This window comes from Trichosurus vulpecula, chromosome 1, assembly GCF_011100635.1.
Source record: "Trichosurus vulpecula isolate mTriVul1 chromosome 1, mTriVul1.pri, whole genome shotgun sequence".
NCBI lineage: Eukaryota > Metazoa > Chordata > Mammalia > Diprotodontia > Phalangeridae > Trichosurus > Trichosurus vulpecula.
Genome location: NC_050573.1, coordinates 568270045 through 568295229, shown reverse-complemented (window position 1 = coordinate 568295229; position 25185 = coordinate 568270045). Strand labels below are relative to the sequence as shown.

Genomic DNA, 25185 nt, shown 5'->3' with positions numbered 1-25185 from the left:
AAGAAGATAGCAAGCATGTTTATCAAGCAGATTTTTCAGCATACAGTGGAAGGGGTGGCTAAATCTGGAGTGAGGCATTGGGGCGGTAAAGTTAAGAGGGAAGGGAGAGTATCTGTGGTTGGGGAGAGGTCTATTAAGGGAGGAAAGTGAGGAGACTGTTGAACACCCACCATTGAGATCCAACTTTATGGGAATCCATTTATCTAGTGGAAAGGGGGGAAAAGGGGTGACCCAAGTGGAGACTTCATGACTGGAGACAGGAGGGACTATAGTTCTGGTGAAGATTATGATCAGCCTGTACCATCAACTAGCTTGGGAATAGGGGTAGACAGGTCAATAGGTCACAGAATATTTAAGATTATTTGACCAATGATGGGACAATGATATCGCAGAGGAAACTGGAGAAATGGTTATACATGTAACCAGATGATGTTGCTAATGTTTACCTATTGTGTGTGTGCCTTGAATGTAATTGGATAAGTTAATTTATGCATACGTAATTACTGCATATATTAAGTGTGCTTCTGTTTCACTTTTTTGGTTTATATTTATTTGCTTTTATGTTAGTATCTTATCTGTATTGTAGCTACATTAGTCTGTTGGCTATGTATAGTTTTGTTCTTAGTGATTTTCCTATACCTTGTTATTTCTGCATATTTTATTTTATAGATCAACTAATATTATTCTTCCCTTAATTTTGCTTGAGGTTATACATATTTCCTAGTATTATATGGATATGCATGTACCACTGTGACTTGTACATATCCTATATGTAATTTAGACTTTTAGTTACTGAAGCAGCCTATCAAATGATGCTTTGCATTGTGCTATGTCTGCTGCATGAAACACACACACACACACACACACACACACACACACACACACACGCATGCACGTGTATATATACACACATATATTTGCTCTGAATAGAATGCTAAAATGCCAGAGGTAAATCATCCTTGTTCTATTTGAGGCTGTGGTGTATTAATTCCAGATTTCAAGCACATCACGGAGTGATTTTGCAGGGAACTGCTAAATTCCAAACCCCAGGGAGAAATATCACCAGGCTTTGAGGCAGACTGCTCCTTTGCAGACAGAGAATGTCTTGACAAGAAAACATTCCAGAGCATGACTACATGGATGTCTGGGAAGTAATAGTGTAGTTTCCTCTTGTCTGGAAGGTAAGGTTGGCAAGACTTTACTGAAAGAAAGCTGAACTAAGGAAGCTGACTGTGAAGTTCAGATCAGTTCTGGAGAGGAACAAGTGACTGCTTTGAAAGGAGACCAATACTGGAGGGAGTTGATAAGTCTAGAGCTCCCTCCTGCTCATGGCTTAGGCTGCTCAAACTCCACAGAAGGGAGTGTTTAACTGGCATGGACTTAGCAAAAGGAGAGCGGATATTTCATTTTCTTGCCTGTTTCTCCTTTGTCTGCAATTGGCAAACATTTTCTGCCTGATTTATTTCTTTTTTCTAATTCTTGATCTTTGACTCATAAATATACACTACTTATGGTCATTAGTGCTCTATGACTCATATCTCTTCATTACTTGTGTACAGAACGATTGCAAGGAAGGAGGTCAGCGAATAGTTTGGAATAAACTGAACTAAACAGGACAGAGACTTGTACTTTGGTCTAAGAAACTAGGGTTTATACTGGCTGAGGGGATCCTGAGTCATAATGATACTGTGATTTGAGAATTTTTAAAAATAAATAACTCTTATAACCTCCTACATGGAGTAGATAGAAAAACCATGATTTTGGACTCTGTACACACTACTGGATCATAAGTAAGTAAGACTCAGGGGATGTAGAAAAGCAAGCATTTCAGTGAAGCTTCTGGACTCTGAAGTGAGGGGTGAGGAGACAATAAAGGGAAGGGGACAAGTATTTATATAGCACCTACTATGGACTAGGCACTGTGCTAAGCACTTTTGCAAATATTACCTCATTTGATCTTTAAAACACCCCTGCTAAGTTGGTCCTTGAACTCAGGTTTTCCTTACTCCAAGCCTAGTGTTCTGTCTACTGGGCCCACAGTAAAAATTCTCTAGTATAAAAAAGGAGCAGCAGTGGATAGAGTGCTGGGCTTGGAATTAGGAAGACTCATCTTTGTGAGTTCTAATCTGCCTCAGACACTTACTAGCTGTGTGACCCTGAGAAAGTCACTTAACCCTGTTTGCCTCAGTTTCCTCATCTGTAATATGAGCTGGAGAAGGAAATAACAAACCACTCCAGTATCTTTGCCAAGAAAACCCCAAAATGGGGTCACAAAGAGTCAGACATGACTGAAAAAAGCCAAACAGCAAATTAAGGATAGTTCTCTAGGAGGGGAATAAGAATATTTGTAGGTGATATAAAAATGACATAAAATCAATAAATTTTCATTTTAAAAAGCATACACTCATACTCAGTAAGCCCAATTTAAAGGTGGGGAAAGGTGAGAATGATGGAAAATATATGAGAAAACATGTAACAGGAAAAAGGATTGAGAGAGGCTAAATAGTTGTAGACTACAGGAAATTCTTACAGGTTTTTATAATAAATACTTTCTGTAAGAAAAGCATTGGTATGCCTTAGTTATAACTAATGGCAAATAACATCACAAAAAGTGAAATCGATTATATTTTAACATATAAGAAAAGATTTGTTATTAATATTGAATTTATTCTTAAATCACCTGCCTGTGTACAGTCAGATGACCAAATTGTCAAAGCAAAGCTAAGAGTATACATATACACCATATCTGTTTGTGTCTAATGGTAGCCATCTCTAGGGAAAGCTGGGAAGGGAAGAAAAAAAAGAAAAACAAAAGAAATTTACATGATAATTTTGTTGTATATTTGAAGGTAATAGCAATTTGTGCATGGTAGTTTGCAGTTTCATGTACAATCATTTTTTTTGTTGTTGTACTATGTTATGGAAATTCTTTTTTATTCCACAAATTTAAAAGAAAATTAAAAAATAAAAAGAATGATGGATGAATAGTATTATTACATAAGAAGAAAGACATGCCACAAAGTCACAAAGAATCAGACATGACTGAAAAACAACCACGTGCTGATCAGTGAGGCCACAGATTCTCCAAAGGCAAGAGAGATATGAGGGCAGCTTGATGTGAACAAGTAGATAGAGTGCTGGGCCTGGAGTCATGATTCATCTTTCTGAATTCAAATCTGGCCTCAGACACTTACTAGCTGTGTGAACCTGAGAAAGTCACTTAACCCTGTTTGCCTCAGTTTCCTCATCTGTAATATGAGCTGGAGAAGGAAATAGCAAACCACTCCAGTATCTTTGCCAAGAAAACCCCAAATTGATTCAACAGAGTCAGATATAACTGAAAATAGACTGAACAACAATGAAAGGTATAGTGCATATAAAAGTCCATTTTGCTTGTATTTGTTAATTATGAAAATAACATAATTCAGCAGAGGAAAATGTTACCTTGCAAATATCTTTTCCAACATGTCTCCCGTCTAGTCATCAATATCACCTGAGGTTCTTTGAATGACCAAAAAGTAGAAATAACACTGTTCAGTAATTCTCTGATGAGAGGCATCAGGTGAGACATAGAACAAGGGAGACAAATGCCTGCCAGCAGTGATCACTCCTGTGACGGAGGAGATCCCATATATTGCAGGGGGCATTCTCTATGAAAGTTGAGGTTAACTTACATAAACTGCAAAGTTTATTTTTGCAACAAGTCTCTCAAGCTGGGGGCAAAAACCCTTTTTTTTAATACCAACACTCTTACCGGTGTTGCTATATGGCTGCAAGGAATAGTACACAACAATTTTCAAAGAATTAAAAATGAACATCACACAGAAGGCCATGGTGAGTTAGGCAAACAGTCAGAGTACTTTGTTAGGACTTTCACAGCATCTGGAGAAAGCTCAGAAGGCCTTCAGCATATTGGGTGTATTCCTATGTTGAATGTACTGGAGGATATGGACAAGAGCCACATGGGATGGGCAATTTGAGATGCTTATCTTTGGACTAAGCTCCCAAATCAATGAGATCACAGCTCCATTTGAGTATCCTTTCTGGACCTTTCCCCAGAATTTGATACCACAAACCACCTCTCCTCCATTAGCTCCTTTGGCACGGCACTGTCGTGGTTAATGCCTCCATTTCTAATGGCTCCTTTTTGGCCTCTCATGTTCCTCCCATGCTTTATAGATGGGTCCTCCTCATGAGTTTATTTGAGTTCTGTTTCTATTCTTTGTTTTCTGAGTGCTATACCATATCTACTATAAGCTATCACTCAAACAAAAAAAAATCACTTACTAAAAATATATACAAATAACGCCCTGTATACTAAATATATATAAATAGCAAAAATATGTACAAAAACAACCATGTAAAAGTTCAAAGGATGAAAGCTATAATCAAGTAGGTTAAAGTAATCAGAAAAGAGGCTTCCTGGGACCCCAGAGAACTTCTTGTCCAAAGGGCCCACAGCTGTGTTCTAGATCAATTTTCCTGGGGGCGAAGTTAACCCAAATTAACTCAGGCCCTCTTTGGCAGCTAGGTGATACAGTGGATAGGGGGCCAAGCCTGGGGTCATGAAGACTCACCTTCCTGAGTTCAAATCTGGCCTCAGATACTTGCTAGCTGTGTGACCCTGGGCAAGTCACTTAACCCTGTTTGCCTTGGTTTCCTCAACTGTAAAGTGAGCTGAAGAAGGAAATGGCAAATCACTCCAGTATCTTTGCCAAGAAAACCCCAAATGATGTCATGAAGAGTTGAGCACTATTGAAACAACAACTCAGGTGTCTACCACTGTTTTTTGCTCACAATAGTCCTGGCTCAGGTTAGGCAAGGGAGGAGAGTGGGGATGGGGGCCGTGTGGAGCGGTCAGCTTCCTGAAGCCTCTCTAGCTCCACTGGAATCCTTGTACACAACCTTTCTATATACTCTTTTGCTTGGTGAGCTCATGTATTCCCACCGCTTTAATTCCCACTTTTCTCCTAGTACCTCCCAAATCTAGACTGAATCACAGAAACATAGACTCTTAAAATTGGAAGGGACCTCACAAGCCATCTAATCCAGCTTTTATCTGATAAAACCTCTTCTACAATAACCTTAGGAAGTAATGATCCAGGCTCTGTCTGAAGCCCTCCAATGGTGGGGAATCACTAACTCTGGAAGTGGTCCATTCTACTAGAATGGCTCAAACACAAATGTTTTGACTTATATTAAGCTGGAATCTACCTCTCTGAAATCGCCATTCACTACAATTAGTTATGTCTCATGGGATGAAGTGGGATTAGTCTGATCCCTCACATGACAGTTTCCAAATACTTGAAAACATCCAACACATCCCCCTCGAATCAATCAAGAACTTATTTAGCATCTACCAGGTGCCAGGCACTAGGCTAGGCATCAAGGGATACAAATACAGAGAATGAAACAATCTCAGTTTACAAGGAGCTTACATTTAAATGTTGATGACAACAGCAACTGTTGTTCAGTTGTTTCAGTCATGTCTGACTGTGAGCCCATTTGGGGTTTTCTTGGCAAAGATACTGGAGTGGTTTGCCATTTCTTTCTCCAGTTCATTTTACAGTTGAGGAAACTGAGGCTAAGGGGATCACACAGCTAGTATGTTTCTGAGGCCAGATTTGAACTTATGAAGGTGGGTTTTCCTGACTTTAGGACCAGCATTCTATGCATTGTGCCTCCTAATTGCCCTCACATAAGTATATATAGAATAAATATGGAGAAAATAAATACAAGGTATTTATTAGAGAAGGAGGGTAATATCAGTTGAGGTGATCAGGAATGACTTTATGCATAAGATAGTGTTTGAGCTGCGTTTTGAAGATAGGGAGTCTATGGAGGGATGGAATTCTTCTCCAGGTAAAACATCCCCAGTTACTTCAAGTGATCTTCATGTATCTTTAAAGTTTGACTGAGGCCTTTTGCTTTTACATCACAATCATTCCCAGACATAACCTTCCTCCCCACCCACCTCAGCGCTTTCCCTTTTAACAGAGAAAAACAGTTGAGCAAAACCAGCCAATGCAGTTATTGTATGTGTCTGACAAGGTGCGTGACTTTGCACGGTGTGGTATTATTTGGGATTTCCTCGCTTTCCTGGTCTTCCTACCATTTGTCAATATCCCCTTTAAATGTGATAGCCAGAACTGAACACGATACCCCAATATCCTAGATGTGGTCTAACTAGGCTACTATGCTTTTGTTATCACAACCTAAGATTACATTAGTTTCTATTGGCTGCCAAATGGCAAGCTTGATTCGTGTCCTCTTCATGAGCAGGAATTATCGTCTGGACATGTCTTTCCATTCTGCACTTACACATTTAGTTTTGTGAGCCCCAGTCCTGGAAGTTATGTTTCTCCCTATTCAATTCTTGTTTCTCCCTCCAGAATGGCTCTCCAGTTTATCCTCTTTCTCTCTACTCATACAGCCGACAATCTGGTTCAAGCCTCGTGATCTTTTGACTCACTACTATAATAGTCTTCTAATTGGTCTTATTTCCTCAAGTCTTTCTCTAATCTAATCCATCTCGCACACTGGGGCCTGAGGGATTTTCCTGAAGTACATGTCTGACCATGTCGCTCTTGGTATTTGGCATTTACAGCTCTTCACAACGTGGCCCCAACCTGCTTTTCCAGGTTTATTACACCTTATTCCCCTTTAAACACTCAATGCTCCAGCCAAACTGGCCTTCTTACTTCATACACGACATTCCATCTGCCATCTCTGTGACTTTGTATTGAGTGATCTCAATTCCTGGAATTTATTCCCTCCTCAAACCCACCTCTTATAATCTCTAGCACCCTTCAGGACTCAAATTAAGGAATACCTTCTTTATGAATTCTTTCTTGATTCCCCAGCTCCTAGCCTCTTCCTCTCTACCGAATTACCTTGTATTTATGTTGTATATACAGTGAGAAGGGGAGTTCATAAAGATTCCCCCTAATTATTTCCACTCGGTGAATTCACAGAAGATAAAGGTCAGGTAACAGAGACCACAGGAAGAGAAGGTCTCACAATGGAGATGTATCTACACAGTTATCCCTTTATTAGGTGTAAAGAAATTCTCTGATCAAAATTAATTGAATTAGAAGGCAGCTAGCCAGCCATTGGATGGCAAAGATCGACTTTGTTCCTGGTGGCCCTTTAAAAACCAAGATGCACTTGCTATCTGAAGAGACAATCAAGGTAGCAGATAGCCCGGAAGGAGCATTAGTCCTAGCAGCAGAGAAGAGAGCCACTTGCGGAAGAAGAACCCAACCCTTGAGAAGGAATTGTTTCTTGACTCTCAGGAGAAAGGAAATTTCTCTTTTCTCCAACTCCTCCAATTGGCTTATGGCATCTTGTAGCAGAGTAGGAGACTGTGAACCCATCAAGGAGTGAACTGAATAAATGATGCAGAAGATAGCTCTGAGGAGTGACCTCTGTGAGTCAAGAATAGAGCCAGCCCTGGCTGGTTGGGAGCTGGGCTGAGGAAAAGAACAGCTGAATGGCCTGCCCTTTAGAGGTGCTTCACCTAGGGGGAGCAGCATGAAGACACTGGAAAAGGGAAATGATACTGGAAAAAGGGAAATGACATTGCAGTCATAGAGGTTAGAATCGCCTCGCCCATGTATATGCTGTCCGTGTTCTCCTTGCTACTAGCATATCTCTGTGCAAGTACCCATGGGTAATTGTGGGAGAGTGCCATAGGTGTATAAAGGGAATGCCATCTTGGTTGTTGTTCATGAGGACAATCCCCAAAATCTGAAATGTTTTAAGAAAGAAATTTATTAGGTCAGTTGGTAGAGAAGAGCAAGTCAGAAAGGAGGTGTGGCTCCCTCCTGTCCAGGCTCCGGAAGGGCTTTACATTATTATATAGGATTTAGACGAGGGAACCCTCACACAAACCACACAGACACAGTTAAGCAATTTTGCTGCGAAGGCCACTTGAAAGCAACAAGGTAGATTGAGATGGAAATTAGCAAATGTAAACATTCAATAAAATTTGGGTGAAGCCAAAATACAGAGAAATCCAAAACACGAGCTTGGGTGGACCTGGATGTGGAGACCCCACAACAAGAATGCTGAGGGTAGATCCAGGACCCGGGGGCACCCACAATTCCTTGTAGCCATCTCTAGCATTGCTGGAGAGTTACTGAGGTCAGGGCAACCTTCTGGGTTCAAACAATCTCTAGTCACCTGAAGCTGGATTTAAACAAACAATAATTAATAAGTTTTCTGAACAATATAATGAATGATAAATAATGACCTTCACAGTAAATGCCTTTGCCTTGAGTTGATTGTGTCAGCTGGCTGACTATTAAAAATAAACATAATAGTGAGGGTTCATGAGTTATAGAGTTAGGAATTTAGATTCACTAAATACCTGGAACTCTAAGGTAATTGTCCCTAACTAGAGTAAAAGGAAAGGCTTAGAGAGGGTGCTACATATGTGTCTATAAGTGCGTGTGTGTATCCATACAGGGCGGCTAGGTGACATAGTACATAAGAGTACAGAGCCTGGCATCAGGAAGATTCATCTTGGTGAGTTCAAATCTGGCCTCAAAGACTTACTAGCTGTGCGACTCTAGGCAAGTCACTTAACCCTGTTTGCCTCAGTTCTTATCTGTAAAAATGAGCTGGAGAAGGACAACTCCAGTATCTTCACCAAGAAAAGCCCAGATGGAGTCACAAAACCCAAATGACTGAACAGCAATGTGTGCATACATTACCTGTTTTATGGATAAAAGACAGGTAGATAAATGTGTGGCTAAGTGTATGTGTGTGTGTGTGTATGTATGTATGTGTGCATGTTAACTCTCCCAATAGAATAGAAGCTCCCTGAGGGCAGGCACTCTCTCCCTTTTATCTTTATATCTCTAGAGCTTTTTTCTCTACTCTCATTGGAGCTGCCTTATTTTAGGCCCTTCTCAGCCAGACAATTGTAACAGTCTCCCAACTGGTTTTCCTAGCTTCAGTCTCTCCCCTAAGCCTTCTCCAATCCATCGTCCACCCACTGCCTGAGCGGTCTTCTTAACACACAACTATGATCATGTCAGTCCTCTATTTTAAAACCTTCAATATTTTCACATTGCTTACCAGCTAAGTTCCTGATTGGAATTCAAGACCTCTCACAATCGGGTACCAATTTACCATCTAGTCTTCTCTCACTAATCCCTTCCAAGTGTGCTCTGTTTCACTCCAACAGGATTCTTTTCCATCTTCCATTCTCATACTTCTCATCCCTATCTCCATACCATTTTCACACTGTGTGAGAGAGGGGTAATGTTTCCTCCCATGAAGGCTGGCCTACCTTCTCCTAAGGGCCTAACCCCATGCAGGTAAGGCTAGTTCTTTTCCTCAAGAGCCATTGAAGCTTTCCTTGAGACTCGATTGGCTAAGAGGACTGGCTCGTATTCCTGGTCACCTGACAAAGGGCCGTGAGGAGCTCCTGTTTTCTCAGGCTTCTGACCCAGACCGACAGTACTGTCAACAACAGGAAGTAATCTTAAGGTGAATCAGTATGATGTTCTTCCTGAATATCCTTCCTGTGTTTTTGCTAAGTCACCCTCCTTTTGTTAATTGTTGAATGACGTTGCTGTTGTTGTTCAGTTGTGTCTGACTCTACATGACCCCATGGACTTTGTCCTTGGGGTTTTCTTGGCAAAGATACTGGAGTGGTTTTCCATTTCCTTCTCCAGTGTGTTCTCATTTTACAGATGAGGAACAGAGGCAAATAGGGGTGAAGTGACTTGCCCAGGGTCACACAGCTAGTAAGTGTCTCAGATCTTCTTGACTCCAAGCCCGGTGCTCTACCCACTGCCCCACCTAGCTGAATGACCTGGTTTTTGTTCAATTATTTCAGTCACGTCCGACTCTTTGTCAGGTTTTCTTGGCAAAGATACTGGAATAGTTTACCATTTCCTTCTCTGGATCATTTTACAGATAAGGAAACTGATAAAGTGACTTGGCCAAGGTCACACAGCTAGTAAGTGTCTGAAGCCAGACTGGATCCCAGGGAGAGAAATCTTCCTGACTCAAGGCCCAGTGTTTTATCCACTGTACCACCTAGCTGAAGGGTGGGGAACCTGCGGCCTTCAGGCCACATGTGGCCCATTTAGGGCCACACTTGAGGACCTAGAGGGCCACATGTGACCTCAAGGCCGCAGGTTCCCCATCCCTGACCTAGCTTGAAAGATCTAGTAGTGTCTTACTTCATTCCAATACTAGGCCTAAACTGCCCAGTTACCAGCCCGAGTCAGGCTTGTCCCACGACACCAACTCTCTTACTTAGAACTGATTTTCCCTATCATCCTGTACCCAATCCTTGTCTGCTGAAGTCTTTCACTTTTCTAAAGACCCAACTGAGATGCTCACTCCTCAGTGAAGCCATCCTGACCCTTCCACTTCCCCATCTCGCAGAAGAAAATGATCTCTCCCTTCTCAAATTTCTCATAACACTTTATCTGAACTTCCCTGCTCTTATCTAAGTTGATCTACCAAAGTTATTTGTGTACTTGTCCCTTCCCCCATGGTATTGTAAATTATTTGAGATCAGGGCCTGCATCCTTTAGTTCCCAGTCACTGGCACATAGTAAGTACTTAAACCCTAGTTTTGGGGTTAGAATAAATACTTCATGTCATAATATAATTAGCAAATGATAATCAGACTTCCTGAGCGTATAGAGAGGTTCATTCTAATCTATTGGGATGTCCGTAGTGATTTGTTTTCCCTTTAGGAGTAAATATAGTGGTAGTAATTACAACTTTTATCTGCATCGAAAGAACTGATAAATAGAAGTATATATAGAATAAATTTACATATATATACCTATTTGTATCTAATGGTGACCATTTCTAGGGTGGGGGTGGGGGAGGAAAGAAGAAAAAAAAGAAAAAAAGAGAAATTTACATGATGATTTTGTTGTATATTTGAAAGGAATACATCACACCTATTTGATTGATTGGCTAATAAGACAAATAAAGAAAATGATAAATATTGGAGAAGATGTGGGAAAATTGGAGCACCAATGCATCGTTAGTGGAATTGTGAATTGATCCAACCATTCTGGAGAGCAATTTGAAAATATGCCCATAGGGCTGGAATACTGTGTATACCCTTTGATCCAGCAGCATTCCAAAGAGATCATAGAAAAGGGAAAAGGACCTACATGTACAAAAAATATTTATAGCAGCTCTTTTTGTGGTGGCAAAGAATTGGAAATTGAAGGAATGCCCATCAATTGGGGAATGGCTGAACAAGTTGGGGTATATGAATGTAATGGAATACTATTGTGCCATAAGAAATGAAGAGTAGGCAGATTTCAGAAAAACCTGGAATGACTTATATGAACTGATGCTGAGTGAAGTGAGCAGAACCAGGAGAACATAGTACACAGTAACAGAAACATTGTACAATGACCAACTTTGATAAACTTGGCTCTTCTCAGCAACACAATGATCTAAGACAACTCCGAAAGATTCATGATGGAAAATACCATCCACATCCAGAGAAAGAACTATGGAGTCTGAATGCAGATCGAAGCATAATATTTTCTCTTTTTTTGTTGTTTTTCTTTTCTTGTGTTTTTCCCCTTTGTCCTGATTCTTCTTTCACAATATGTTTAATATGATTGTACATGTGTAGCCTGTATCAGATTGCACAAGGTCTTGGGGAGGGGGGAGCAGAGGGAGAGAGAAAAAATTCAGAACTCAAAATCTTATAAAAGTCAATGTTGAAAACTATCTTTGCAGGGACTTGGAAAAAATAAAATACTATTAAGTGGGAAAAGTATGTATAAAAGTAAAAAGAAAGGATTAGCAAGTTGTGCTTAGTAGATTTTTGGTTTCATGTGCAATCATCTTTATAATTGTACTATTCTAGAAATGCTTGGTTATTCTATAAATTAAAAATAAAACAAATTAAATTTTTAAAAATTTCTTAGGAGGATACTATGCCATTATTAATCACACAAAAAGACCTTGGCCATTTTTACTAATTAATTTCTCTTTGGTTTTTTGTTTGTTTTGGAGGGGGAAGGGCAGGACAATTGGGGTTAAGTGACTTGCCCAAGGTCACACAGCTAATAAGTGTGTCAAGTGTCTGAGACTGGATTTGAACTCAGGTCCTCCTGACTCCAGGGCTGGTGCTCTACTCACTGCACCACCTAGATGCCCCTACTAAATTAATTTCTTGCCCAGGATCTTGTCCTTTTGCACCTAGAGATACTCTCGCTGCAACTTTGCTGCCTCTGCCTTCTCCAAACTGCTTTACCCACCGCACCAGAATAATTTGTCACACCTGTCACTTTGACCATGTCACTCCAGTACTTACCAATGAATAAAAATTCTATTCATCTGCACAGGCCAGTATTGTCGGCATGGTTGTTTGTCTGGTCTCCCCGCTGAGAGCATAACATCTTTCAGAGTTAGACCCCCGACCAATCAGGCCAGATCTCTCATCACCCAAGGCCAACTTGGATTGTGCTTTGGTTTCCTTTGGGCATTCAGAAAGTCCTTGATTAGCTGGCTGGCTGACTGACCTACTGACTGAAAATATTTCTATTGATAATATCCAGAAGGCAGAAGGGAAAGGAGTAGTCAGGATAATACAGACTGGACATACAGGACTGATGAGTTAGAAAGCCTTGCTCCTAAAGAAAAACCTGTGGCTGTTATCATGAACACCTTTACAAGGTTGAGGACGGCAGGCGGTGGGTATGGAGGAGGTTTTGGGGGGGTAGGCTAGGGGTGGGGGTGGGGGCAGGTTAGGTTTGTTTGGTTTTTTAAATTGATCCAGGTTCAAATTTTGGCTCCGCTTCTTCCTAGCTATGTGGCCTCAGACAAGTCAGGTTACATCTCTGGCCCCGGGTTACTCATCTGCAGAACGAACAAACTTCATCCAGCTGATCTCAGCGCCCCTTTCAGCTTTGAATTCTAAAACCCTTTTCTTTAGTAACAAAGTCCACCCATGAGGTCAGTGGAGGGGAAAACCAACTTTTGAAAAATCACAGACGCATCTCAATAAAATCATATGGGCCCCTGGAAGATGGGCATTTTTTTTTCTTCTTCTTAGTTCTAGAAGTTATCCTTTTTATTTTCAAATGGCCCAAAGCTGAAAGTGCAGAATGCATTTAGATACTGAACTGAATAAGACACCAGAGACTTTGCCTCCAGCTGGGATTTATGCCTGGGCACATAACCCTTCGAACCAGAGTTGGGTTCAGTAATCTGTGGGAGGTGATGGTTTCCCTGGTGACTGATTTACAGTTCTCTGAACCAGAAAGATATGGCCTTCTCCCAGAGATCCGACTAAGGCAGCCCAGGGGCCCCAGGGAGGGCTGACTGCTAGCCATTTCTCTAAAAGGTTTTGCTCACCTGGCCTCACTGAAGCCACCTAACTTTGTCAAAACCTACTTCTACTCCCTCTACTCCTTTTTTGCTTCTTATATTAACATTGTCCCTCCCTCTGAGACCCTCTCTCCCACTGTTTAAAAAAAACAACCTGGAACTGATGTGTTTTTGACAGGGGGTAAGAGCATGTTTGAATAGAGAGCACAGCTTTGGGGCTAGAGTTCATTTACCAGTCTCTGGAGGAAAGGACCTTTCCTCTCAGTCTTGCCTGCACCAGATCATGTATCTGACAAGAAACACCCAACCCCAAGAGACTACTGACTTCAGGGACAGCTTCAACTGAATTCTCAGTGAAGATTTGGGATACCAGGAGGGAAAAATCGTATTTTAAAAATTACAGATGCATCTCAATAAAATCATATAGGTCCCTGGAAGATGGACCTTTTTTTTAACTCTTACTTCTAGAAACACCGAAATGTGTTGCCTTCATGCTCCATGCTAAAAGATTCAGGTTTTGTCTTCATCTGCAAGGAACAAACGAAGCTAAGCACTGAAGTAGAAATGTGATGCTTGGGGCCTGCCAGTTGGCAGAGGAATGAACGCTGTCAGGCCACTGTGTGTTTACAAGATGTGACAAGTGTTCAAGAGTCTGAAAGTGCAGAATGCAGGCTTAATTGACAAGCATGCAGGCTCTCTCTTGTTTACCTAGATTGATTTTTTTTTATCTTCAGAGAATTACAGAACTTTAGGCCTGGAAAGGGACATAAGAAGTCACATATTCCAAACCCCCTAATTTTATAAATGAGAAAACTGGAGTCTCAAGGTTTTACCTTACACAATCAAATTAGTGCATTGAGGTAGGACTGAAATTCAGGTCTCTTCCTTAAGCTGGTTGTTCACAGGCCCTAGGTTCTAAGGATGATACACTTAGAGCTGGGAAGAACTTTATAGGTCATTTAGCCCACCTTTTCACTTTAAAAATAATGAAAATGATACATCAAGATTTGTAAATGAACTCCCAGAGGTCACCCATGTAGTAACTGGCTCAGTCAGGATTAGAACCCAGGACCTGTGACTCCAAAATCAAATGCTTTGTCCATAGTATCCCATTGAAGAAGATGTTGCAATGTTAATCATCTCCCTCCTTAAAAAAAAAAAAACACCTTTGAATAATTAGCTTACCATGTATGCTAATTCCCAGACACACAGAAAGTCATGTTATCTAATTTTCTATAAACTGGCCTTATCGAATTCTTCTGCCTGATGGACAAGGAATCAAGAAATGGGGCTTTTAGTTCCAACTCTGCAGCTGTGTAACCTTAGGCAAGTTGTTTGACTTCTAAGAAACTTTGACAAATACCCCTCTTCTGGAAAAATGAGAGTCAGACTTGCTATTGTTCAGTGTTTCCCACTTTCCGTGACCCCATTTGGGGTTTTCTTGGCAGGGATGCTGGAATGGTTTGCCATTTCCTTCTCCAGTTTATTTTATAGATGAGAAAACTGAGGCAAACAGAGTTAAATGACTTGCTCAGGGTCACACAGCCAGTAAGTGTCTGGGGTCAGATTTGAACTCAGGAAGATGAGTCTTCCTGACTCCAGGCCCAGCACTCTCTCTATCCACTGTGCCCCCTAGCTAACTCCTCTTTTCACTAATTCATCTCTAAAATCCCTTCTTTACTCTGAAATCCTAGTTTGCCACATAAATCTGTAGCCTATAGCAGAGCTTTTTCTTTCAGAATCCATTTCAGGACTCGGTTTGGATCCCAGGAGCTTTCCCTGATTTTTCCCCCAACCTCCAACTAAAAATATTCTCTCCTACTTCAAATATTCCTAGGATACTTTGGATTTCTTTGTCTCCCATTTTACTCTGCCTTGTACTATACTTATCTGTGTGCTGCTCCCTGAGGGCAATTAACTTTGTCATTTTCATCCCCATGTTAAAACACAATGCCTTGCACATAGTAGACACCGGATATTTTTTTTTAAGCTAAATTGAACGAGATTGAGTCCACACAGAGAAAGACCAGAAATATTAGGGAAAAAGAAGTCTGAAGCAAAAGTAATGGTTTTGTAATGGTAGGCAGCATTCCTTGTCTTTTTCTTTCAGATGCAAAGAACCATTTCCTTTGGAGACTCAGGAATCTGCATAGAGTTCTGTCAGAATTGGGAAAAGCAGGTGATGTATGCATCTGGAAGTTTAAACTCCTACCCATCCTCCTGATGATTCCAACTCTGACCAGCAAAATAAAACACTAAGGAACAATTGAGTGCAGGCCTAAGAGGTAAGCACGTCAGCCAGAGGCATTTATGCCATTAAGGGACCATATACAAACCAAAATGCATAAACATATCAGCTGATTCACAAGAGACATTTTACAACCTGTTTTCTAACATTTGTAGCTTCTTCTACACTAAAAAAATTAAATACCCTTCATCCTCCTTCCAATGCCATTTTTTTTTCTACCAGGTATAGAAAGATGATGGTATTTATGAAGGAAATAGGATGACAAACCATTGAATTAGTATTGGTTATGACGCAATGCAGGTACTTAAAAAACTTTAAAAATTCTGCAGCTGCGTAACCTTCCACAAGTTGTTTGACTTCTCAGAAACTTAAAAAAAATACTAATGATCTTATTTGATACTAAAAATATGGGTATAAATTACAAGCCACTGAGTCAAAGAAATATTTGCAACGAATTCTCTTGCATACTCCAACCTTTGTTCCACGCTATTTTTTCCAGGTAGCTTTTGCAATATGACTGTATCACAGGATGTTCTCATGTGGCTTCAGCTTAGCTTCCAAGAAGATGGTTTATGAACAGATTATCAGCCTTCCAAGAAAGAAGTTATATTATTAACACTAGAGAAACAGCATAGTATAATTAGTTAGAAAATGCGATTTTTCACTAGCTCACTGAGATCTTGAGTATTACTGTAAAGTGACTCAAGCATGCTTTACTTCAGTTTTCTCAATTTATGAAATCAAGATAATGACAGTGAACCTTCTCCCCCTTCTGAGATTTTGTTCCAGTAAATGAAATAACAGAGGTGAAGAGATTATAGGTGTAAAAATTTTTGACATCTTTGGAAGAAAATTATTAAAGAAATGAAATGATTTTCAGAGGAAGAAATGCAAAGCGATCAATGACCATATACAATGCTCTAACTCACTAAAAATAGACAAATGCAAACTGAAATAACTGTGAAGTTCTACCTCCCACTCATCAGATCGGTAAAGATGACAAAAAAAGGAAAATTTCAAATCCTGGAGGAATTATGGGAAAACAGGTTTGAAGAATTGTGAATTGGCCCAGTCATTTTGGAAAGCAATTTGGAACTATGCTCAAAAAGTTATTAAATTGTGTGTACTTTTTGACCCAGTGATAGATACCACTGTTAGGAAATCAGAGAAAAAGAACCATTATACAAATGTATAAAAATATTATAGCAGATCTTTTTGCGGTGGCAAAAAATTAGAAACTGAGCTCATTATTTGAGGAATGACTGAACAAGTTACAGTATATGAATATAAAAAGAGCAGCTAGCATTTATATAGTGCCTAGTATGTTACAGATGCTTTATAAATATTATCTCATTTGACAAAGCAATCCTGGGACGTAGGTACTATCTTACAGCTGAGGAAACTAAAGCAAATAAGTTAAGTGATTTGCAGTGTCTAGACCGGACTTGAACTCAGGTCTTCCTGACTACAGGGCTAATGTTCTACCTACTAGGCTACCTGGCTGTTCTCGGAATGCAATTTAATGGTATTGTGCTATAAGAAATAACGAAAGGGGTGGTTTCAGAGAAACTTGAAATGACTTATATGAATGGATAAAGAGTGAAGTAAGTAGAACCAGGAAACAATATACAAAAAGAACAACATTGTAAAGACAATTGACTGAAAAACTTGGGAACTCGCTCAACAAAATGACCAACCATTATTCCAAAGGACTCATAATAAAATATGTATGCCGTTCACCTCCTGACAAAGTACAGATTGAGACATGTTTGGGAGGAATGTGGTCAATGGAGCAAATGGATTATACATTTTCGCAAGAGGGTTTGTTTTTTTTCAGGGTTTATTTTTTTCTTTCTCATGATAGGAAGGGGGAAGGTCAGAGGGAGAGAATGACAGATTTTTGTTAACTAAAAAAATAAAAAATAAAAAAATAAAGCGAATGGTGCCATGGAAAAATTCCTGGATTTGGAGTTGGAGGGCTTAAGTTAAAAATTCCTTCTCTGCTTCTAATTTGTGTGACTTTGGGGAAGTCATTTTAATCGGGTATAGGTTACTGATACTGATGGGGTTTAGACTGTGAAAACCCCCAGGAACTCTCCTTGAATCCTCCCACTTGATGAGGCATTTGCCTGAGGCCATAAGCCTTTCATTATCACTAGGCCCAAATCTCTAGGTTACCCTTAACCTAGGCTAGTTCTCTATTGACAGGCTACTTCCCACTCTTGATCCTGTCAAAATGTCTATGCCCAAATCTGTTACCCTTAAACTTAGCCTAGCTCTCCATTGTCAGTTATCTCCAGGTAACCTTCAGCTACTTCCCACCCGTAATCCCATTCTCTGGGCTCCTGGAGTCTGACCTCACCCCAGTCCCATCAAGATCCTTCTTAGACTCCTCCTCAAGACCCTCCCTAAACCCCTCTTCCCATCATCCCAGGACCACTCCTAGATCCCTCCCGCAATTTTTCTGTATATAAGATCCATCTTGCCTCCATGAAGGTACTCGAATTCAATCTACCTCAGCTCAGATTCAATCTGACCTACTGGCATTGGTGTCACAAATGCTTAGACTTCTTAAGACTCTATTCAATATGGCGGATCATTAATAAACTTTGTTCTTCTTTGGATGAAAGAAGGCTTGGGTCAAATTCATTCTAGCAGGACCCAGCATATAGCTATTTTGGGGTCCTGAGCACCCCTAAACCCCAAACCTCAACATATGGCTCCCTAACCTCATCAATTTCACCTCTGGGCCTTAGTTTTCTCCTCTTTGAAATGATGAGGTTGGATTGAAAAATATGTTGCAAAATCCTGTCTCTGCCACTTACTGTCTTTGTAATTGTGGGCAAGGGCTTCACTGCCCTGGGCCTCAGTTTAAGATTAGATGGTCTCCAAGACCCCTTACAGCTCAGTCTCAGCTCTGAGGTCCAGATGATTTTCATGCATTTGAACCTCTAACTCCTATGAAATCCTCTTCAAGCAAACCATAGAGCAACTGCCTCCTCTCTTTAGGCATATGAGTGCTCAAAATTTGAATGAAAGGTCATCTTGACCAATTCATCACATCATAGGCTCAGCGCGATAAAGGATCTTAGAGGGTATTCAGTCCAAACCCTCATTTTACAGATGAGGAAACTGGAACCCAGAGAAGTTAATTGACTTGCCCAGGGTCCCACTGTTGAGGTTCAGGGACACCCCAAAGTATTGGAGGGCAAGGTCGTCTTGAAAGAATTTGCTCAGGCTGTCCCCAAGGGTGAGAACTTGAACAGGGGTCATTTGCCTCTGGTTCTGACCTCTTTTACACTGTAACATGTGGACATCTTGTCCGAGTCTCTCATACAGAATATAAAAGAGAGAGGACAAAAGCTGCCAAAAAAAGAAGCAATGGTTTTCAAATGACTAACCGACTGCCATTCAGGCAAGATATTATCGGTCACTCAAGGCCAATGCAGGTTGTTTATTGTTCAGTTGCTTTTCAGTCATGTTCGACTCTCCATGACCCCATTTGAGGTTTTCTTGGCAAAGATACTGGAACAGTTTGCCATTTCCTTATCTAGGTCATTTTACAGATGAGAAAACTGAGGCAAACAAAGTTAAGTGAATTTCCCAGAGTCACATAACAAGTAAGTGGTTGAGGCTGGATCCGACTCCAGGCCTGGTGCTCTATCCCCCGCCCCACCCAGCTGCCCCTTGAAAAATGGAGACTTCAAAACTTGTCCTGAGCTGCTGTAAAGCAAAACTTTCCAGAAGAAAGGACAAAAATGTTTTCTAAGAGAATGTATTGACTATTTAAAATACACATGTATATACACACACACACTTGTATATTACATGAAAAAGAAAAAAATTCAGCCACCTAAAAGTAGGTCAGATTCAAATCTCAAAATCAATGCTGGTGAAATCTAAGAACATTCTCATCCCTGTCAGCATCTGAATAGCTGCCAGCTGTTGTTTTGTGCGTGTGTGTGTGTGTGTGTGTGTGTGTGTTAACAAATATAGCATTCCAAGACTCTTTATTTCTCTGACATGACAGAAAGCAAGACAAAGCCATTTTGTTTTATTTTGTTTTTAACCACCTTCCATTGAGACATTTCTTGTTACAGGACCTGGCTTCAGGAGTTCATTTTTAACCTTTCTGTTCCAGTGTACAGATCAAGTTACCTCGTTATCTTTGCCAGATAATATGCATTCAGGACGGGGGGTGCTGGACACTGGGTAATTTGTAGAATTTGAGAACAGAAGAGGAAACGAAGCAGAGTTAGCGTCCGTCTTGGCCACTTTGCTGATGTTTCCGAACACAAGCCAAATACTCCTGCACGTCATCTGGAGACCCAAGAATGAGAGGGACTCGCTGGTGGATGGCTTCCGGCTTCACTTCCAATACTGGCTGGGTTCCTGTGGTTGCTACGCCTCCGGCCTGTTCAATAATGAAGGCCATTGGGTTACACTCGTACAGGAGCCGGAGCTGCAGGGAAACACATCTGTCCACATGACTGGGCTTGACAAAAGGACTCTGAAACCCCAGCCCTTCTTAAAATACCTGGTAGAATCAGAATTGTCCCACCCCCTTTGTCTCTTTAACATTTTTATGAGAACTACCTGAAGTTGGGCCCCCAGGGAGAGATGGAACTGCCAATTGGCACTGGTCTCAATTGTCTTTAGATTCCCTGGCTAGGCCAGTGGCCAATGAGCCTGGGAAGAAATGATAGCAATGGGGACTTGTGCTCTTCATGCCTTTTGGGATCTCTGTCTTCTAATGAGGAAGCAGAGGTGAGCAACCTGCTCCTCTCGAAACAGAAGCTCCTGTTCAGGGCCTAATGACTGAAAAATTCCCCTCTCATGTAAGTAAAATGACATCTTGACCAATGCAGTAAGGTTATTATGTAGGAAATCACAGCACAAGTGACCAAAAGAATTATCTTCTGTGAAGAAAGATGGATCCTTGAGAGGAATAACTGCCTTACAAAACTAACTTCTTTGTCTTCATGGTCTTGTCTTTATTGTCACTCTATAGGTCATATGTTTCTCCTCATTCAGCCTGATTTAACATCATGGTAAAGTCATCTTAAACTGTAGGCTGAAAGCCCAAAAAGGTTTAAGGAGAGCCACATTCATGGATTAAAGGTAGAAAGTAGAGGCAGCTGGGTGGTACAGTGGTTAGCCAGGAAGCCTCATCTTTGTGAATTCAAATCTGGCCTCAGACACTTAATAGCTTTGTGACCCTGGGCAAGTCACTTAGCCTATTTGCCTCAGTTTCCTCATCTGTAAAATGGAGATAATAATAGCATTTACTCCCCAGGGTTATTGTGAGGACTAAATGAGACAATGATTGTCAGAGCGCTTAACACAGTGCCTGGCCTTAATAAGTGCTGTAGAAATGTTATTAAATCTCGGATAAAGGACTGAAGTAGACAGGGATACCTGCCCAGAAGTAATTCATTCTAAACAGTTCTATTGGCATTTCCTACCCCTGCTCCCGGCCAGGTCCCAGGTCATTTTCATTGCTGACCAGAAGGAATCTTGGAGTTTAGAAAACAAATCAGAAATGCTCAGAGGCAAATGGTCCTTGATGACTTGTTAAAAGAGAACTCTAAAAAAAAATAAATCATGCAAAATGCGTACAATTTAGTAATTAGATATTAGGCAGAGAGTTAGGATGATTTTCTGATCCTAAGTCAGAAAGAGACTTTGGATAGACTCTGCCATTGGTGAACAGGAAGTTCACACTTAAGGCCTGCAGGCATTGCTTGGAAGGTTGGCTGGCTGGTCCATGTTCCAAACCGCATCAGGTTGGAGTAAATGAATTTACTTTTATAAAGGAAATAACCTATTATATCCAAGGCCCTAGGAAGAGAGAGCTTGTCCATGTAGGTGAGAAAAATTTCTAAAGGATTTTCCATAGTCCAATGGCTGAATTATGAAGGCCTTGCCTTTATAATATCTGTAGCTTGAGATTCTGGAGTTTGAGCTACGAGTGGACTGGCAGATCACATTCTTCCTCTTACAGAGAAGAGACAACACCTTAGCTAAGGGCTCCAGTTTAAGCCAGAAGCTGGAAGCTGAGAGAAGCCTCCCAAACTGGTGCCCAGTGGAGGATTACCTGAAAGGAAAATTATACCTAGGGAACCAACCAAGCTACTGTTCATCCTTCAATGAACATCATGAGGGTGATGTCTTGACTTGTGCATAAATTAGACATGAGTGAGGCAGAACTGTGCAAAGTCATCAGCTCTCTCCTCCAATCATCAAAGTCCAGTGCCAAGATGAAGATCAAAACAACTGGCGATGGCCCAGGGTACAGTGGGTGATCTTGGTCTTTCTAAGTCTCAGTTTGTCTGAGACCATGCCCATTTAATAACTAAGGGTTGGGTAAGACTTGAGACAAAAGATGGCTTGATTTACCATCACAGGGGAAGGCATTAGAAGCTAGAGAGACCAGGAAAAGAATTCTGCCAAAGATGGGATTTGAGCTGAATTGTGGAAGAAGGAGAAGAGTCTATGTATAGGGTGCTGGATATCTAGTAAAAAGACACACACATGAGACCTGAGCATCATGCCCAAGAAATGGTAAGTAAGCCGTCTTAACTAGATTATAAAGTACATGAAAGTAAGTAAAACGTAAGAAGACTGGGAAGATAAGGTGAGGAGATCAGTGGTGATAAATACAAATACCCTATTATTTGAATGAAAGCTACTTGAAGGAAGTAATGATTTCATTCTTTATATTTGAATACCCAATATCTGGCACAATGCTTGGCACACAGTGGACAATTAATATGTTGCTGATGATTGAATTGAAAGAAATATAAAACCCTTCACAATAAAAAAATTTTGATAGAATAATTTTGTATAATTTGGAAATTGTGGTGACCAAAGAACGAATGTTACAAATGACCCAAAGGAGAATAGAGAGATTCAGAGTGAGCATAAGCAGACTGCTGCACATATTTAATAATTATTTATGCCCAAAAAATGACGTGTAGAATACGGTCTATTAAAAGAAGATAAGTAATCCCATGATAAGAGTGAAACAGCCAAAAATATAGACAGCTTTTTAGTGTTGCACTACTATTAGTGAAATATAAAGACCCAGGGGAAGGCCTCCCTCTTGCTAACTAGATTATAGGAGACTAAGGGAAAACACAGATAAGAATCACACAGGATGAAAAAGTGTGGCTAGATAGTAATCTGCACCAGGAGAGCACTATCTGGCACAATCCTGTGAGACCAGCAGGACAAAATACCTGACAGAGACTTTACACCTGTCAGAGATTGAATGCCATGTGAGAATGGTGAGGGCAGGCCCATGAGAAGCATCACAACATCCCCAAAGGGTATCGGCAAAGAGTGAATTGCTCCTCCATACACATGTCCCAGCACAAGTCCTTTATATGTGTGCATTTCCCGGTGTCTTTATTAGGTGAGTACATATTTGTGGGAGACTGTGTCCCAGCTTTATAGAAGAAATGTCCTATTACTCCTTCCTCATGTTATGTTGTTTCCCTAAATACATTTACTTTGGATTGATCTAGTCCTCTGGCTAAATGGCCAAAGACATTGGTGCAGATACTGATTTATGATTCTGAGCAGTGTCGTAAGGAGGATTTTGTTATCCTTTTAGAGTTTAGTTTCTCAGGATCCATGGCCATGGGACGTCTATTTTCTGGTGTTAGATAATAACTCCCAAAATATAGTATCCCAGAATAGGGCCAAGGATCCTAGATAGCAATTCCTAGAATTATACTGATAGGCAGTCCTACCAAGGCTGTGCCAGGAGATAATGGGAGTGACATAATTGATATTTACTAGGTTTGCGCGGAATGACAATATTGCTAAAGTTAACCTGTGAGCTTAATGTTGGCAAGATGCCTTCTTTGTCTGTTGCCCCATAAAGCAGGTGGGCACTGGTCAGTGAGTGGGGAAAGCACAGGAAATCTGTGTTTGCCTCAACTGGCCCCCATTTAGGTTTGAGGGGATTTAGGGAATGCACAAGTTGTGCCTGTCTAGATTGACCCCATTGAGACACAGGGGTAGTTGCCCCCACTTTCTGATGGCCCCTGCAAGAAGGATGATCAGGGAATGCTGCAGGAGTTTGTGGTGTTTCTGTTATCAGCAATATCGTGTTAGAGAAAACTAGACTAGAATAAAGCTTATTATTAACCCCTCTGAAGCTGTTTCCTGTCTGACCAGATCAATAGTGAACCTGTTAGAGGCTGGAGTCTAGAAACCTTCGGTGCCTCCTGGGTGTTAGCAGTGAACCAAGCAGATTTATGATTTTGAGACCGTTAGAGTACCTTGAATCTAAAGGAGCATGTCTAGGAGATCCATGACTAAGGTGGAAGATACTCCCAAGTGCTGAGGCAGCTAAGTGGTTCAGTGGATAGAGCGCTGGGCCTAGAGGCAGGAATTTAAATCTGGCCTCAGACTTTCTAGCTGTGTAACCCCGGGCAAGTCAGTTGATCCCTGTTTGCCTTAATCTACTGGAGAAGGAAATGGCAAATCACTCTGTTATCTTTGCCAAGAAAATCTCATGGACAATATTGGCGTGCTATGAGCCACAGGGTCACAAAGAGTGGGACACACCTGAATGACTCAATAGTAATATCCCCAAGTGCTACCTAGAAAAATGCCTAGTGCATACAGTTGAGGCTTAACTGGAGAGGGAGGGAAAATGCTTAGCAGAGTCAGAGGGATGGAAATGTCATTTCAGATTGTCAAGGATCAATGGAAGAGAAAACTTGTTTCCCTTGCAAACAAGCATTTGAGCTGAACCTTGAAGCATAGGAAGGATTTCTTAAGCTATATGTGAGTAGGTGAGGAAGGCGCTCTAGGCACAGGACACCTCTGCCTTCCCTGCTTTTTTCCCCCAGAAGTTTGTCATTCACTACTGAGTTTTAACTATTTTTATTTCTCTCTGATTGAAGTTACCAAAAAGCAGGGAAAAGCTGAAAAGAGTACAAAGGCTCTGGGTTTACCTTCCCTTTTGGACTCTTCTGGTTAGCTGGGTACATGAATATCCCTCCGTAAACCAGGGTACGATGAACATCAGCGACCATAGATCCCACATACCTGGCCCCATAGGGAGCGCTGCCATCCTAAAAGATGCAGAAAGAAAAAAGACAGTGCTGCAACTAGTGGGCCTGGCAATTAACAGAAGCCAAGCCTTGCTTAGGAAAACTCAGATCTCAAATGGAGTTAAGCCTTCGCTTTTCTAAGCCCAGGACTTCCACCTTCTCTCCGTTCTGCCTTCTTCCCCATACTTCCAGACTATTTAATAATGATAGTTTATATTCATCTACATAAGAATACATGATAGTTTATATTATATATAATATAAAAAACTATATAATAGTTTATATTTATTTATATTCATTATATAGTACTGTATGATTTTTAAAGCATTTTTACATATATTATTTCAGTATATCCTCACTACAACTCTGGGAGGGAGGTAGCACAGGGATTGCTATCACCATTTCACAGATGAAGAAACTGAGGCTCAGAGGGGCAGAGCACAGATTTGAAATTAAGCCTTCTGGTTCCAAGTATTCTATTATACCACCACTGAAATAAATGGAAGTGAAGTGGTGTGAAGCAAAGTGAAT

General features: G+C 40.8%; 1 protein-coding gene across 1 annotated transcript in view; it reads right to left on the bottom strand.

The window, feature by feature from the left end:
* Positions 1–19348: 19348 nt before the first annotated feature.
* FBP2 (fructose-bisphosphatase 2) overlaps positions 19349–25185 on the bottom strand; it is a 43976-nt gene continuing 38139 nt past the window's right edge. Inside the window, exons 6-7 of the mRNA XM_036766663.1 lie at positions 24556–24675; positions 19349–20045 (exon numbers count right to left, since the gene is read on the bottom strand). Of these exons, the coding sequence (XP_036622558.1) occupies positions 19839–20045; positions 24556–24675 (327 nt within the window). The 3' untranslated portion in view covers positions 19349–19838. The remainder of the gene's footprint in view (positions 20046–24555; positions 24676–25185) is intronic.